Here is a 17,081-nt window from a genome sequence, read left to right as displayed (position 1 = left end):
TTGTACCATTTCTACTAGGGAATGATTTCTTTAATGTGGCAGAATCTGTCCCAGGGTTGGTTAGCAGTGAGAAGGAATTTTGTGCTAGAAGCCCCGGTGGCGGGGTGGGGGTGGGGTGGTGAAGTCACATGGGCTGCTGGGGGAATAAGAGGGTGTCTCTTAGATTCCTCTGTAGCAGTAAAGAATGCAGCTTTGGGGGCAGGGATGGTTGTGGCCAGTTCCTGTAGCCCCGGGGCTCAAGGCAAGTTCCAGAGGGAGGGGCTGGACGGAGTCAGGTCCTGTCTCGCAATCATTTCCCCGGGAGAGGGGAATGTATCACCTTGTTACAGAGGGGCCACCCCAGCCGCTGACTGCCAGGAAGTTGCAGGTCAGCAGGGGGCAGGGCCTGCCCTGGGGTGCACAGAGACATGTGTCCTGAAGGTGGAATTTGGGGTCCTGGTGACCGCTGCGGTGGGAACAGACCCCAAGGACTGTGTAGCTGGAAGCAAGCCCAACCTAAGTGAAAAGGGGGGAATTTTGCTGGCCAGTGAAGAGTCTGTCATAGCTGGTAGCTGTGAGCCCACAGCTGGACCAGGGTCACCTTCCCTTTTGGGGGACACTGGGATGTCTGGCCCAGAGGGGAGCCCAGAGGGGGAACCCCACACAGAAGGTGAGGGGGGGCCAGAGAGTCCACCCACCTTTTGTAGGGAGGATCTTTCCCAGGAGGAGGGTGAAAAGTCTGCATTTAAAATGCCAGACCCCTCTCCTGTGGATCAGGTTTTAAGAGAAAACTGGGGGTCAGATCTCCGGGAGGGGGAAGTCCATCCAGCTGACCTTTTGGGAACAGAAAGTGGGGTGTCCAAAGGGGTCTTACCAATCCAAAGCACCCCACTGAAAGATGTTGTTCTTGGTATGCGTGTAAGAGATAAAGCTGTCTCTCCAAGACAGGAGGGGAAAAATCTCTGCATGGGTGAAACTTCACAAGGGAGTGAAGTCCAGCCCAGAGAAATTCCAGAGGGAGGGGCCAAGGGCAGGCATGATTGCAGTACACCTTTTCCTTGCCAAAGCCCCAAACCCATGCCTGAATTGAAAGCCTTCTCCAAAGAGGCAGAGGAGTCTGCATCAGAGTGCCTACCAGGGGGCACAAAGAACTGGGAAAATGCGGTAGACACTAAACAAGCTAAATTGTGTGAACAAAACCTGTCCACCGTAGATTTGCTGTTAATCTTGTGTCTTTTACTATTTCATCTATGGGTCAAGACAAAGGAGTTAATACTAGTGGTTAACCCTTTAAAGATGTGGGACATACCTGATTTGTGGAAGAAATTATTGTACATGCTAGGGATGGTGACAAGACAGCCCCACAAGCATATTATTTTTCACCCTATACCTGTAAACAGACTGGAACCTTGGCACAGCAGCAAAAGCATAATAGGCCCATGCTGCTATGTAGAAGGAAGCCAAGCTGGTCACCTGCCATATTTGCTATACTTTCTGCACTTCGGGATGGTTTGTTCCTGCACCCTCAATAAGGCTTCTTTAAAATACAGCCAGTTCTCCTGGAGTCCTTGCCCCCTCGTATTAGCTTCCCAGGGGATCCTGCCCATCAGTTCCCTAAGTGAGTCTAAGTCTGCTTTTCTGAGGTCCAGGGTCCATATTTTGCTATTCTCCTTTCTTCCTTTTGTGAGGATCCTGAATTCAACCATCTCATGGTCACTGCTGCCTAGGTTGCCACCCACTTCTACTTCCCCTACTAATTCTTCCCTGTTTGTAAGCAGTAGGTCAAGAGGAGCACAGCCCATAGTCGGTTGCTCCAGCACTTGTACCAGGAAGTTGTCCCCAACGCTCTCATTGTGTATATCCCTGTAACTAAATAACCCATCAAATGAGAAAGAAGCCTTGTGGAATACAAATGAAGAAAAGTGCTAATTTCAAAGCAAGTGGTCATTGTGTGTGCTGATCGGAAGTCAAAGACTCATAATGTATTCCTCACTTTCCATCATCAAAGGAAAAACCCACATAGGTAGTGATCCTGTCAGTCTGTTTTCTGTGAGAAGAAGCTGTAAGTATGGATTCAAGGAAAGATCCTGGATATCTGGACTGTTTGGACTTTTACAGGAAAGTGTACCAGATGCAAAGGAAGCTTACAAAAAGTGGAAATTTGGACAGATGACTAGGGAGGAGTATAAAAATATTGCTAGAGCATGCAGGGGTGTAATCAGGAAGGCTAAGGCACAACTGGAGTTGCAGCTACCAAAGGATGTGAAGGGTAACAAGAAGGGTTTCTACAAGTATGTTAGCAACAAGAAGGTCAGGCAAATTGTGGGACCCTTACTGAATGGGGGAGGCAAAGTAGTGACAGATGATATGGAAAAAGCTGAAGTACTCAATGCTTTTTTTGCCTCGGTCTTCACAGACAAGGTCAGCTCCCAGACTGCTGCACTGGGCAACACAGTATGGGGTGGAGGTGAGCAACCCTCAGTGTGAAAGAACAGGTTAAAGACTATTTAGAAAAGCTGGACGAGCACAAGTCCATGGGTCCAGATCTAATGCATCCAAGGGTGCTGAGGGAGTTGGCTGATGTGATTGCAGAGCCATTGGCCATTATCTTTGAAAATTCGTGGCGATCAGGGGAGGTTCCAGATGATTGGAAAAGGGCAAATATAGTGCCCACATTTAAAAAGGGGAAGAAAGAGAAACTGGGGAACTACAGACCGGTCAGCCTCACTTCAGTCCCTGACAAAATTATGGAGCAGGTCCTCAAGGAATCCATTTTGAAGCACTTGGAGGAGAGGAAGGTGATCAGGAACAGTCAACATGGATTCACCAAGGGCAAGTCATCCCTGACCAACCTGATTGCCTTCTGTGATGAAATAACTGGCTCTGTGGATATTGGGAAAGTAGTGGATGTGATATATCTTGACTTTAGCGAAGCTTTTGATATGGTCCCCCACAGTACTCTTGCCAGCAAGTTAAAAAAGTATGGATTGGATGAATGGACTATAAGGTGGATAGAAAGCTGGCTAGATTGTCGGGCTCAATGGGTAGTGATCAACGGCTCGATGTCTAGTTGGCGGCCGGTATCAAGCAGAGTGCCCCAAGGGTTGGTCCTGGGGCCGATTTTGTTCAACATCTTTATCAATGATCTGGATGATGGGATTAATTGCACCCTCAGCGAGTTCGCAGATGACACTAAGCTGTGGGGGAGAGGTAGATACGCTGGAGGGTAGGGATAGGGTCCAGAGTGACCTACACAAATTGGAGGATTGGGCCAAAAGAAATCTGATGAGGTTCAACAAGGACAAGTGCAGAGTCCTGCACTTAGGAAGGAAGAATCCCATGCACCGCTACAGGCTGGGGACCAACTGGCTAAGCAGCAGTTTTGCAGAAAAGGACCTGGGGATTACAGTGGATGAGAAGCTGGATATGAGTCAGCAGTGTGCCCTCGTTGCCAAGAAAGCCAACGGCATATTGGGCTGTATTAGTAGGAGCATTGTCAGCGGATTGAGGGAAGTGATTATTCCCCTCTGTTTGGCACTCGTGAGGCCACACCTGGGGTATTGTGTCCAGTTTTGGTCCCCCCACTTCAGAAGGGATGTGGACAAATTGGAGAGAGTCCAGCAGAGGACAACAAAAATAATTAGGGGGCTGGGGCACATGACTTACGAGGAGAGGCTGAGGGAACTGGGGTTATTTAGTCTTCAGAACAGAAGAGTGAGGGGGGATTTGATAGCAGCCTTCAATTACCTGAAGGAGGGTTCCAAAGAGGATGGAGCTAGCTGTTCTCAGTAGTGGCAGATGACAGAACAAGAAGCAATGGTCTTAAGTTGTGGTGGGGGCGGTCTAGGTTGGATATTAGGAAACACTATTTCACTAGGAGGGTGGTGAAGCACTGGAATGGGTTACCTAGGGAGGTGGTGGAATCTCCATCCTTAGAGGTTTTTAAGGCCCGACTTGGCAAAGCCTTGGCTGGGATGATTTAGTTGGTGTTGGTCCTGCTTTGAGCAGGGGATTGGACTAGATGACCTCCTGAGGACTCTTCCAACCTTAATATTCCATGAAAATTCTACTACATTATAACAAGATACTACAATGCAAGTAACATTCCACTAGTTTTCATGAAGTTCAAACGCCAAATACACTCTTATACATTTAACAAACACTTTGATCTATACGAAAACACAAGTGCATGGGACTCTGGCATGAGCTGGCACCTGGTCTGCCAGTGTCACACTAGGTATAATTCATTGTGTGCCTTGGACTTTCTGATTTTGTTCCTACATGCTTGGGCTATTCTTTTGTATGCCTCCTTATCAGTTTGTCTTTGTTTCCACTTTTTGTAGGATTCCTTTTTGATTTTCAGGTCATTAGAGAGCTTGTGATGGAGCCATACTGTCCTCTTACTATTCTTCTTATCTTTACTTTGCTTCGGGATAGTTTTCAGTTGTGCGGTTAATATTGTCTCCTTCAGAGACTGCTAGCTCTCCTGAACTCCTTTTCCCCTTAGATTGTCTTCCCATGGGAGTTTACCTACCAGTTCTCTGTGTTTGTTAGTCTGTTTTTTAAATCCATTATCCTTATTCTTCTGCTCTCACTCCTTCCTTTTCTTAGAATCATGATGTCTATCATTTCATGATCACTTTTACCCAAATTGTCTTCCACTTTCAGATTTGCTACCAATTCCTCCCTGTTGGTCAAAATCAAATCTAAAATGGCTGTTCCCCTGGTTACTTCCTCCATTTTCTGGAACAAAATGTTGTCCCCAATATATTCCAGGAACTTATTCGAAATTTTTTGTTTTGCTATATCATTTTTCCAAAAGATGTCTGGGTAGTGAAAGTCCTCCATTACTACCAGATCTTGTGTTTTGGATATTTGTTCTAGAAATGCCTCATCTACCTCCTCTTCCTGATTTGGTGGTCTGTAGTCAAATCTCCTTTCTTTTATCTTCCCATCACTCAAAAACAGTTGATGGGGTTTTGATCAAACTTTCCTTTAAAAATATATCACATTCGAAAATTTCAGCCCAAAAGGTAGAAACTTTAGGGAGCTATGAGCTTCTTAATACAAAGCTCATCTTGGGAAGTGTTTTGTAGCCTTATCTACAATAGTCTCTACCTTTACCCTGCTGTAGGCCCAGTTCAGCAAATTACTTAAGCATGTGTTTAAATCTCATGAAAGTCAATGGAACTTAAGTAAGTGCTTTGTTGCTTTAGGAGCATAATGAACAAACTTATAGCTAGGGCCTAAGCCGAGGTCTATTGAAGCCAATGGAAAGGCTCCCATTGACTTCAAATGAGTGTTGGATCAGCCTGCAGTGCATCAGAATGAGTTTATCTAAATACATATGCAATTCTGGTTTTAATCAGATTTTTTAATTGCAAGTTTTTAGATCAGTATGGTATATATGTTAGTCTATACAATTATTTATTATTTTAAGGCCAAATCATGCTTGCTCTATTCAGATGAATATTTCTATTAATTTCAGTTGGTCTACCTGCATGAGTAAAGTGATTAAGATTTAGACCCTAGCCTTTTGAATACTCATGCATATAGGCAATCTAAGAATAAATTAATTGGCTTTTATTGTGTTACAGGCATACAGTATATGAAATAATGCTTTGGAAATTGCTATTCTAGTAATTATTGTATAGTCGTTATACTAGCAATTTTAGGTTAATTATTTGATATTAAGGGATTGCTGAGGGCCATACAGTCAATATATTAAACATCTTTATAATATCCTATGAATTTTTGTTTTATTTTATGCATTTTTGGAAAAAGAAGTATAGGATACCTAAATGATCTGAATGTTGCAACTTGTAATTGGTTTAAGTAATGTTTACAACTCAGGAGACATTTTAGTACAATAATGGCAATTTTTCAATGTGAATGTCAGTTATACCCTAACTTCATACATTTGTATGGCACTCATTATAATGTTCTCCTAATTAATAAGAGTACATTTTTGTCTTTTACCAACAGTCTCCTTAACTTCATTGTGGCTAATTACATGTACTATATAACCCTGGAAACAGCTTTTAAAAGTCTCTCATTATATTACTCAGATTCATTTTTATTTTTTATCACTACAGTTTCCGAAATACTTAATTTAAAAGGGCAGAGGCTTGTTTTGTTTAAATTTATATTTTGGACTTTTACATTGTTTTTTACAATGTAGGGTTGAATATTAGTGCTTGTGACAGCAAGGCACATCAGCTGCTGCCAATGGCTTCATTCTAGCGAGCTTGTCCACTACAGTTTTGGTGTTGCACCTCAGTCCTGTGATACAGCACAAATGCACAGGCATACGTTTGGCCTTGAGCAAAGATTGCCCGTTATGCCAAACAGGTTAATGGGCTTGATAGGTAAAAACATTCTCTAGATACTAGACAGATCATTATACATGAGAGTGTGAGTTAAGACCAAGGAGAGCTTTCCTAAAGATGCTAAGAGATTTAGCAGCACAAGTCCCACAGAAGTCATTCGGACTTGTGCTCCTAAATCCTTTCACCTTAACTAACACTCTAATATGTACAAGTCTGTATAGTATGTAGAAAATAAGCTCCCTGGACTTTGTGAGGACTTGTGCTCCTAAATCTCTTTGCCTCTTTTGAAAATCTGCCCCTAAGACCTTGCCCATCACTCTACATTTTCTGATTGTTTAAAGCCAAGCCTGTAATGTTATTTAAACGTAAGGGTGGGGTGGGGAGTGGAAAGCTACAATAAATTTGCAAAGTTCTATGATGAGGCAGTCTTAACCCAGAACAGAAGCATCACCAAAAAAAGTGGGGGGGGGAGGGGGTTTGTGGCATTTGTGGGAAACTGCTGTACAAACTGCATTATATGGAAATGAATGTTACACTAACTGCAACTGAGTTCTTGATAATAAGTTTTACCTCTTGTAGAAACCTTGCCTTGAAATGCTGAAAATTGTCTGCAGAGGAGCTGAAGTTAGTTAAGTACTGGAACAACTGCTGATTTATTTGCATCTTTCAACATGACCAATCCCCAGTAAGTACCATATGAGAAAGTTACAAATGCTTTTCCATTCAATGAGTCAAATCCCATTCATGCAAAATCCTCTGTGCCAAATTCTCTTGATCCCAAGGAGGTTGCATCAGTATTGCTGGGAATAGAATTTTAGGTTTCGGATAAGAGATGCCGGATTTGCTCAGTTGTCTGTGGACCTGGAATTAGTGCAACAACAACAAAGTGAATATGCAAAAAGAAAAGGAGTACTTGTGGCACCTTAGAGACTAACCAATTTATTTGAGCATAATTCTGAAGTATTGTTAATAGTGAATGACCAAGAACTAATATATAAAATTATTTTCAGGTCTATCTAAATTTTTGTTTTCCTCCCAACAAGCCTGTGTTAAGATTATTTGTCAGCACTGTTTCATTTGCTTTTTCACGGTCACTTCATTATCTAGCTCTCATTTAATCTACTTAAGAGTCTAAAAGGTTAAAAAAAAAACACCACACAGTGAGAAGCTGAAAGGGCTTCTCTAACTCTTTTCACAGTTTGTTCTATAATACTGGTAGTCAGACTGTGGTCCACTTCCACTCTAAAAGCCAGCTAGTATGTGGTACAAAAGCATTAAATCAGAGAAGAGAAATGTCTAGCCAAATACCAGAAAAAAATCTCCTGCTAATTAGATCTTTTTAGACAGTGAAATAATTTTCAGTGGAAGTGGTAAAAGTCTCATTCCTTGAGGAGACATGTAAAATTAGACTGGACAAAGAACTAAATAAAGGGACACTGGCTAGATGACCCAAAGGATCTTTTGCACTCATTTCTATGGCTGTGTGAAACAATCATAGGTCATTGCGAGCCTTTTACTTCAGTCATAATAGTGTCTTCACATTGTTAAAGGGACCTTCCCAGGTAATCTGTGCAGTGGTTCTACTCCCTTCTAATTCTAATGTTTAGACTCTGAGCAATACTGCCTTTTCCCACCTCTTCAATTTAGACTTTTATCCTTCTTCATCCATGTCTTATGTTCCTGGTTCCAAACTCTTACAAGACACGATTTAGGCAAGAGGTCTTCTAAATTATTCAGTTTTTGTGAGAAAGATGAAGTCTTATTCAGGTTGGTTGAATAACTGGAGGATTTTAATAAGCTCTTTTAAAAAAAAACCTTGCAACTTTTGCAGTCAAATAAGAAAGGAAAGATGGGTATAAGACACTTTTTAACTGCATCACTAAGAAAGAAAAATACCTTCCCAACCATCGCACCTATCTGTCGAAAACCTGAATGAAATAGCGTGGCATTTCTTCAGAAGTTAACAAGCTCTCCCGAATTAATGCTAAAGAGGTTTATGGTTACAACACAATGTGAGTCAAATGGAAAGGGAGGCATTCAGTGGAATCTGCAAAGAATCTGTCCCTGCTGGGACTTGACAGGCAAACCCTTTACACAAAGTTGTCCATCACATACACTATATATTAAGTACTGGGCAATAACTTATTTTTTCTCTAAGTAAGTGGTATCTTATTTCAAGTGATATAGACACACATACATGGTTGGATTTTACCCTTGTATGTGTACATGGAGCTCTCATTAACATTAAGAAGGATAGAGAATACATAACCAGTTTTTAAATTATGTTCTATACATATATGGATGGGAAGAATTTATCTTGGATCCTCCTATAATTTTATTCCTGTTCTTACTCTATAACTCTCCTCAGAAGTCCTAGAGCATTAACAACCCTTTCGATGGTTGAGTAGGGCAAGATGTGGCACCATTCAGAATTTTTCTAAATATTGACCAGAGGTCAATGAAGGGCAATAGAATGGATGTATTACCTTAGAGCAGTGGTTCTCAAACCCTGGGGAAGGCCTCCCAATGAAAGTGCGGGAATGTGTCAAGGGAGGGACAAACTGTGTGCTTCTTTGAAAGAAAAGAAAAAAAAAGAGCTCTGGCTGTCAGCCCTGGCTGGCTCTGGCTCATGCAGAAAGGCCATGCACACCCAGGAGGCGGAGATAAATAGGACAGCCAGAGCTCTGTCCCCGGGGCTAACAGCTGGAGCACCACCACTTGGGCTTTCCTCCCTCCACCCCCTCAATCCCTCACCAGGAGGCAGCCCAGGCTCGGGTTCTCCTTCCCGCCACCTCTCTAACGCCTCAATCTCTCACATCAATGCAGCGGGGCTCTGTCTGTCAGCCCCAGGATAGCAGCAGCAGCGCAGAAGTAAGGGTAGCAATGGGGCACTAAGTCTGCTGCGAAAAGTGATACTGACAAATATTACTTTTCTCATTGCCACCCTTACTTCTGTGCTGCTGGGTGCCCGGCCAGCAGCCGCTGCTCTCTGCCGTCAGAACTGTGTGTTGGTATATGTACTTGAGAAGGGGGCGTAAACAACTTCAGTCACCAAGAAGGGGAGCCCAATCAAATAAGTGTGAGAATCACTGCCTTAGAGTGATTTGTACACTGGTCAGTAAAATGCTTGACCATTGTTCACTGATCTCACTACAAAAAGGAGAGGGTTTAGTTCATGTAACTACATGCCTTCTTTTCATTGACTCTCTTTTCTAGTTTGCAAGTATACTTTGCTACATAGTTCATAGTTTGTTTTTTTGTGTGTTTGTTGAATATTTATGTTTATATTTTATGTGCATGAAAAGGCTTCAACCCTGCAATCTAAATCCAATTTTGCCCTTGTGTGCATGTGAGGATCCTATTAACCTCAGTGGGAGCAACCTTTCACAGATGAGGATAGATTTTGGCCCCATATAACATTTCTCCACATGTATTATCAAAAGTGACACATAAATACCAGTAATCAAGCCTTTTTCCTTCATTATGGAAAATTTTAGTCCTGCTACTTGTGGAAATTTCCCGTTCCTTACTGATTATATTTTTTTCCATTTGCTTATTCATCATTTTTAGGCCTTCAATAGAAGGTGGAATTTCAGAAGTTGAGATTATTTCACAACAAGTAGAAGAGGAGACCAAAAGCTTAGCTCCTGTACAACTTGTTAACTTCACTTATCGAGATTTACCCCTTGCTGCGCTTGATCTCTCTGTGGCAGGGTCCCAGCTCTTGTCAAATTTGGATGAGGAGTACCAAAGAGAAGGGTAAGTGCGAAGGATATCCTAAAGGATTTTCATGGTTTACAGAAGGGAAAGCCATGAGATGGAGAGAGAAGGCCAGCCAATTACACTTGAATCCATTCTAAAAGCATCTTTTTCTAATGTAGCTATTTAGTTGTTTTCAGACTCCTTGCAATAAAGTAATTTCTGTCTCCCATGTGAACGCAGTGCATATTAGAAAACTGCTATCAGCGAGAAAACTAAAGTTTGATTCATACTAAAATGTTAGGTCAACCCAGCTACATCACTCAGGGGTGTGAAAAAGCCACACCCTTCAGCGATATAGTTTTAAGCTGACCTAACCCCTGGTGTAGATAGTGCTCAGTCAACTGAAGAATGCTTCCTTTGACCTAGCTACCGCCTCTCGGGGAGGTGGATTACCTGCTGCGATGGTAGAACCTCTCTCGTCAGCATAGTCTACACCCCTCCCGTCAGTGTCTACACTGAAGTGCTACAATGGCACAGAAATGCTGTAGCATTTCAAGTGTAAACAAGCACTAAATTGTGTCTTTTGCCCTGACTTTTGGCTCTTCCCCATAAAAACAAAAAAAAAAAATGCAGAAAAGCCATTCCATAGGTCCTCTGTGACAGATGCCTCAGGAGAGTGTTCCATGGTGAGATGCAGGGGTCTGTGACGGTGGTCCACATGTTTGAATGGACATTTCCTGACCTGGTGATTATGATTATGCAACACAACCTCCTAAGCCTCATGCAGATTATTTCTGTTTCTAAAAGAAGAATTTGCTCTGGGTAGGCTGTGAATGAGGCTGTTGCTATTCAGAATATATATGCACAATAATGTTGTTCTGATAGAACATACGTGCCGATTCTGGCTACATTTACACAGGGAGTTCAAATCAAGTTCATTATATTTGTTAGAAAATGTCTTTGGAAATGAGAGAATAAAACACTTACTAAATATACTCTTCAACTGAATATATTAAAGGTACTAAATGAATGTTTAATACTGAATCACAATATATAGGAGAACAGCAAAGCATTTTACCTAGATCCATTATTTTTATAAGTAGCGGTCTGTAAGTAGCTACCTTAAAAATTTAACAAACCTAGCACCTTTATTGTCTAAAATGCAGGGAATACCCACAGTGGGGAGTGTCTGAAGACTCTGTTCTCCCTTCAGACATATGGATGCAACTTCTGTTGGTCTGAAGGACAAATTGAGCTTTTTACAAAGGCCCATTAACAAGTCAAAATTACACTGTAATTTACAGGTAAAACAAGTAGCATGTAAACACATTTTACTTATGGTAGTAGTAAGAGTTGTTTATATTTATGCCTGTATCTGTAATTTTCACTCCATGCATTTGAAGAAGCGGGTTTTTTACCCACAAAAGCTTATTCCCAAATAAATCTGTTAGTCTTTAAGGTGCCACTGGACTCCTTGTTGTTTTTGTAGATACACACTAACACGGCTATCCCGCTGATAAATGACTGCACAGTGACTCATTTGGAAAGCTGTCTCCCTTAGTGTGTGAATCTACATAAAACTAGCATCACCTTTGATAAGGAGACCAATAGCCCAACATTGGATTATATAGCTACTGTTCATTACTATTTCTGTTTATATCATACCAAATCTATATAGCTACTTTTACTGCAAGATCTATCTAAAAACACTTCACAGTAAGTCAATCTGAGACTTCGAGATGAAGACATAAAAAGGTTTATATAAGCTTAAAATTATTGACAATTAAATATGTTTTAATGTACACTTAGAAATCAGCAAAGATGAGATATCCTTGATCTACACTTAGCAGGTATTCCATGCTGCAGTCAGGAAGCAGAATGAGGGGAAAGTTCTTGCCATTAGTTTTTTTCCAAATTGGACTTCATGAGATGTTTTCAGAAATTCCAAACAAGGGGAAATAAATTTCAGTTAGATGATATAAATATGATGCAATGCCACGTGTGTCTAAAGAGGCACTTTATAATTAATTTGAGTATGCAGGTGTAAGCCTGAGGCTATATTGCTATTGGATAAATATAAAACAAGATTAGTGCAAGTATTCAGCCCTAGTAGCTGCAGATTTCACCATCTGAAGCGCCATTCTTCAAGGTCCAAAGATCTGTTAGAATGGATACTTCAACTGCTTGCATCCTGGGTGCAGAAACAGACCTGTCAGTCATGGGCAGCAGCGGAATGCCCCACTCTCTGAAATTCCCTCCAGCTTTATCTGCCTCCATAGTGGCCAGTGGCTCAGCTCCCTGCTATGAAGCTTTTCTGTGGAAAATTCCAGACTTTATTTCAAATTTCTGACTAGCAGATCGGTTGAAAAATGTGTCTGTCTAATTCCCATCCCTGTCACAGGACTTCATTTGCCATGTTGGGAGATTGCCCCCTCAACTGTGCTTCCCCTTTGGAGGCATTTGCAGCGGTTGGTGCTCCTGCAGGCCTCAGGGAGTGAGTTAGGCTGAGAAAAGTCAGAGGCAAAGGGAGAGGTCTTTGCAGTCTGCTTCACCCTCTTACCTACTGTTTTTTGCGGGAGCTTGTCTGTACTATGGGCAGAACACAGTTTCCTCCTCACAGCCCAAACTGGGCAGGGTTACCTCAGTCCACCCTTCCCCAGGCAGGAAAGAAGCTGAGCAGGATTGGAATAGCCGGCTCCAGGGGCAAGCAGCTCCTCCACCCCTATCTCCAGGATGGGAATTACTTCAGAGGGGCAGTGTGCCAAATGGTAGATTAAACGTAAATCCCAATAATCCACACCAGCAACCATGCTCCCAACTGTGAAGGTCAGTCACCTCCTCCCCCACCTCTGTCTCCCCACAGGCTGTATATGGAGGGCACTGGACCTACCACAGACTCTGCCAACATCACAGACTGCAGCAAGATGTCTTTGGAGCTATCTCTCTCTTCCAGCTGCCGCCTCACCTCTGTAACAGGCGTCCTGGGATTCCCAGGCTGCCACCTCCAGGGAAAACACACAACCATATGGCAAATCCGCTTCCCATGCAGTAGAGAGGGGTAGATCTTCTGTGAAAGCCCATCTTTGAACCTCAGGCCTGTACCTTCCTGAGAGACCCAAAAAGGGCCTGTGCTGGGGAGAGGACACAATAAGTCCCAGCCTCTTTGAAAACAGGGAGATTGCTAGCCACTTGAAATATTCTTGGAGCAGTTTCTCTCCCCCATCTGAAGCAGGATTATGGAGATAAATTCTCAAAGGGTAATTAATTAAACTTAGTGGTGTTTTCCCTGCTCACCTTCACAGAGTTCAGTGTGGCAGATCCATGCAAAAAGAACCAGGCCAGAGACTTGTGCGGACTCCTCTGGGCATGCCTGCACATACACACACACACACACACACGAGGGAATTCTTCCTTTTTGGGGGGAAAGGCCTGCTGTCTGAATCAGAGTTAGGGAATCAAATAATAAAAATATATATTAACAATAAACAAACAAACCAAAAGACGTGGAGGATAGACTTATAGGCAGAGTACAGAGTATTGTGAAACTATGCTTAGGACAGGTTTCAGAGTAGCAGCCGTGTTAGTCTGTATCCGCAGAAAGAAAAGGAATACTTGTGGCACCTTAGAGACGAACAAATTTATTTGAGCGTAAGCTTTCGTGAGCCACAGCTCACTTCATCGGATGCATGCGGTGGAATATACAGTGGGGAGATTTTATATCACAGAGAACATGAAACAATGGGTGTTACCATACACACTGTAACAAGAGTGATCATAGATTCATAGATACTAAGGTCAGAAGGGACCATTATGATCATCTAGTCTGACCTGCACAATGCAGGCCACAGAATTTCACCCACCCACTCCTGCGAAAAACCTCTCACCTATGTCTGAACTATTGAAGTCCTCAAATTGTGGTTTAAAGACTTCAAGGTGCAGAGAATCCTCCAGCAAGTGACCCATGCCCCATGCTACAGAGGAAGGCAAAAAACCCCCAGGGACTCTTCCAATCTGCCCTGGAGGAAAATTCCTTCCCGACCCCAAATATGGTGATCAGCTAAACCCTGAGCATATGGGCAAGATTCTCCAGCCAGATACTACAGAAAATTCTTTCCTGGGTAACTCAGATCCCACCCCATCTAACATCCCATCACAGGCCATTAGGCCTATTTACCATGAATATTTAATTATCAAAACCATGTTATCCCATCATATCATCTCCTCCATAAACTTATCGAGTTTAATCTTAAAGCCAGATAGATCTTTTGCCCCCACTGCTTCCCTTGGAAGGCTATTCCAAAACTTCATTTGATCAGGTAAGATGAGCTATGCTTAGGACCGTGGTTCTCAAACATTTGTATTGGTGACCCCTTTTACTCAGCAAGCCTCTGAATGCGACCCCCCCCTTATAAATTAAGATTTGCTAGGTGGTCACATGACCATCAATACATAAACTCACCAAAATTTAACATATTGGTTATCTGGTCTTTAACCAATGCCATTTTTTATCAGAAGGCTTCTCCACACTACAAAGTGCAGGAGAAAATGGAGGATATATAATATACCTCATTTGGAATATCTGTACCTAAAAGATAAGCCTGTTCCGGACCCTGGAGGAACACCGCATTGAAGATTCTATTGTAACAGATCCGCGGACCTTAGGGCGATGAAGAATAGAAAAACGTGTGTCTGCCACAGATTGGATACTGCACTTGTACAAAGGATGGGAACAAAATAACCGAAAGGTTCTATTCAACCCTCACTGTTACTGTGAGGTTCTCATTAAGATATTGGGAGTTGTTCAAGATGTTGGAGAGAGTGGACACCAAAATAGAAGTGTTATTATAAGGGAAATTGTTAACCAGAAATCTAGTGAGTGTTTAAAAATGAGTTAAAAGTAGCTTCAGGTGCCACTCCTAATTTTTATGGTTTTATGTTGGTATTTTCTATTTTATAAAAATATTTTCTCTCTCGACTGCTGCGTAAAAGACCCGCACAACTAATGGGAAATTGATAGGAAAGAGTGAAACTGACTATAGACAGAAAATATTAAATGCACAAATAAACAAATGGAAAAAATCCTAGATACATTTTTTGTAATCTCATAATAGATTAAAAAACTTAGCCAGAAGTGCAAATGTTTTGGGTTTAGTTTTGTGTGTGTGTGTGTGTAGGGGGGCAGATTGTTTAGTTTAAGTAATGGACAGTGTCCCTAAATATGAAGAAAATGAGTCTGGTCCATAGCTTATGCTCATTATGTGTTTTATCTGGTGGATATACCTGCATGGATTTTTTCTTAACTATTTGTCTTAGTTTGTTGCCTCTGTGCTCAGCCACATTTAAAATCTACTTACATTTGCTTAGGTAGAGAGTAAAATAAACTATAGAAAAATGTTAAAGAAAGAATGATGGGAAGTAGGATAAGAGGAGGAAGCAGAGAAGAGAGAGCAGCTAAATAGGAACTCTGGGGGCTGAAGTTGTTGAACAGCTGGGGATGGAAAAAATGGTCAAAGACTTGTCAACAATATTAGGAAGTTAAACATGAGAATAATAAATCTTCATGCTTTTAATTTTCAAATCATTGTACAAACAGTAATTAATGCATTCAACCTTCCTGTGAGAAAGGGATGGAAGTATCATTATCTACATTTTACAAATGGGGAAACTGTGGCACAGAATTTAAAGGCCAAATTTTCAAAAGTGACATTTGATTTTTGGTGCCGTAATTTTTAGGGAGTGAGTTTAGGTCATTTTATTCAGTGGGAGCAGAATCACAGTCCAGGAGTATGAATTTCAGAGATGCTGAGCACCAGCAGCTCTCAGTGAACTCAATAGCAAAACTTCCACTGACTTTAATGATGCAGGACCAATCCCTTGGTGTCTTAAAATAGTCACGAGCCTAAGGCCAAACAGCAAGTCCTTGTATTACAGTAACTCTTCTAAAATTTTCTCTAAACAAAGCTTTTTGGATAGACTTTTTTTAAAAACGTTCCTGTGTTTATTTTAATGATTTCTTCTTGTGCAATGTTCTTGGCAGTCTTCTCCAGATGTGAAGTGTAGAATTAAGGCTGGATTACATCTTTTTGCTGCTTCACTCCCCTTCTCCAGATGAAATGTCAGTGCATATTTATGTAGATGTGATTTAGGATTCTTGCACCTGAATCTCTCAGCCTTTGGATACTTTTAAAATTGCTTCTCTTTCTGATTCATCAAAGTTCTTTTCATAGTCTACACTGTAATAATAGACTCTACAGCATGGCTTGTTTTATTCCACAATGACCTGTTTGCAGATGAACCACAGTAAAATCACTTTAATAAAATTAGAATAATAAAGTCAAGAGGTGAAATACTGGCTCCAGTAAAGTCTGGGAGCTTCACAATTGACTTCACTTTGGGGCCAGGATTTCACCAGTACTTTGTTCACCAGTACTATTATGATGAACTGATATAACCCTGACACAAGGTGGCATAACCTGTAGTTGTATAAAATAGGTCCCTCATGTTTCTCTTCTCTTGTATGAATTCCTCTCCTATAGTTCTTCAAATTTCTTGTTCTCTATCTTATGGTGGACCATGCAAAGTAACTCCAATTCTTCCTGTTACTTTGAACATTTCTGTGCTTTTAGAAATCTGTTAGTTATTTCTGCTTTGTAATAAAGAAGTGATGTTTTGGGGTAAAGGAATGTTTTCTTTTTCCAAGGTATAAAATTGCATACTGACTATCTCTGCATAACATTCTTCATATCTTTTTAGAATCTATAAAGCTTTTGGTTAAGTTTACAGAAAGCAGCACATTACTCACAAGATCACAGGTATTGTGTTAATTGAAAAAATAACTGGACCCTAATTGTACAAGAACTTATGCACATGCATAAATGTACATGTATGTGTTAAAGTATGTAAATATTAAGCATTTGCATAAGTCTTTACAAGATCAGAGCTATAGTAGTGACATTTCATGGAAGATTTTGCACAGCAGCTGTGCAGTGCTGCATGTCACGACAATGCTTCAACCCAAACTACTTCTGTTACTACCATGGAATGTTGTGGGGTGTTTTCCTTCATTATTCT

At 41.4% G+C, this 17,081-nt stretch overlaps 1 protein-coding gene across 3 annotated transcripts in view; it reads left to right on the top strand.

The window, feature by feature from the left end:
• The window catches only part of TMEM266 (transmembrane protein 266), a 125,347-nt gene that overhangs the window by 38,256 nt on the left and 70,010 nt on the right, over nt 1-17,081 (top strand). For 2 of the 3 annotated variants that reach the window (XM_074966064.1, XM_074966063.1), the window contains 2 exons: nt 6,888-6,993; nt 9,879-10,067. In XM_074966064.1, the coding sequence (XP_074822165.1) occupies nt 6,980-6,993; nt 9,879-10,067 (203 nt within the window). In that variant the 5' untranslated portion in view covers nt 6,888-6,979. Of the gene's footprint in view, nt 1-6,887; nt 6,994-9,878; nt 10,068-17,081 lie in introns of those variants that run through there. The other variant, XM_074966065.1, reaches the window with a different exon arrangement.

Source organism: Natator depressus, chromosome 10 (genome assembly GCF_965152275.1).
Source record: "Natator depressus isolate rNatDep1 chromosome 10, rNatDep2.hap1, whole genome shotgun sequence".
NCBI lineage: Eukaryota > Metazoa > Chordata > Testudines > Cheloniidae > Natator > Natator depressus.
The sequence above is the reverse complement of the archived record's forward strand: the minus strand, read 5'-3'. Positions and strand labels throughout refer to the sequence as shown.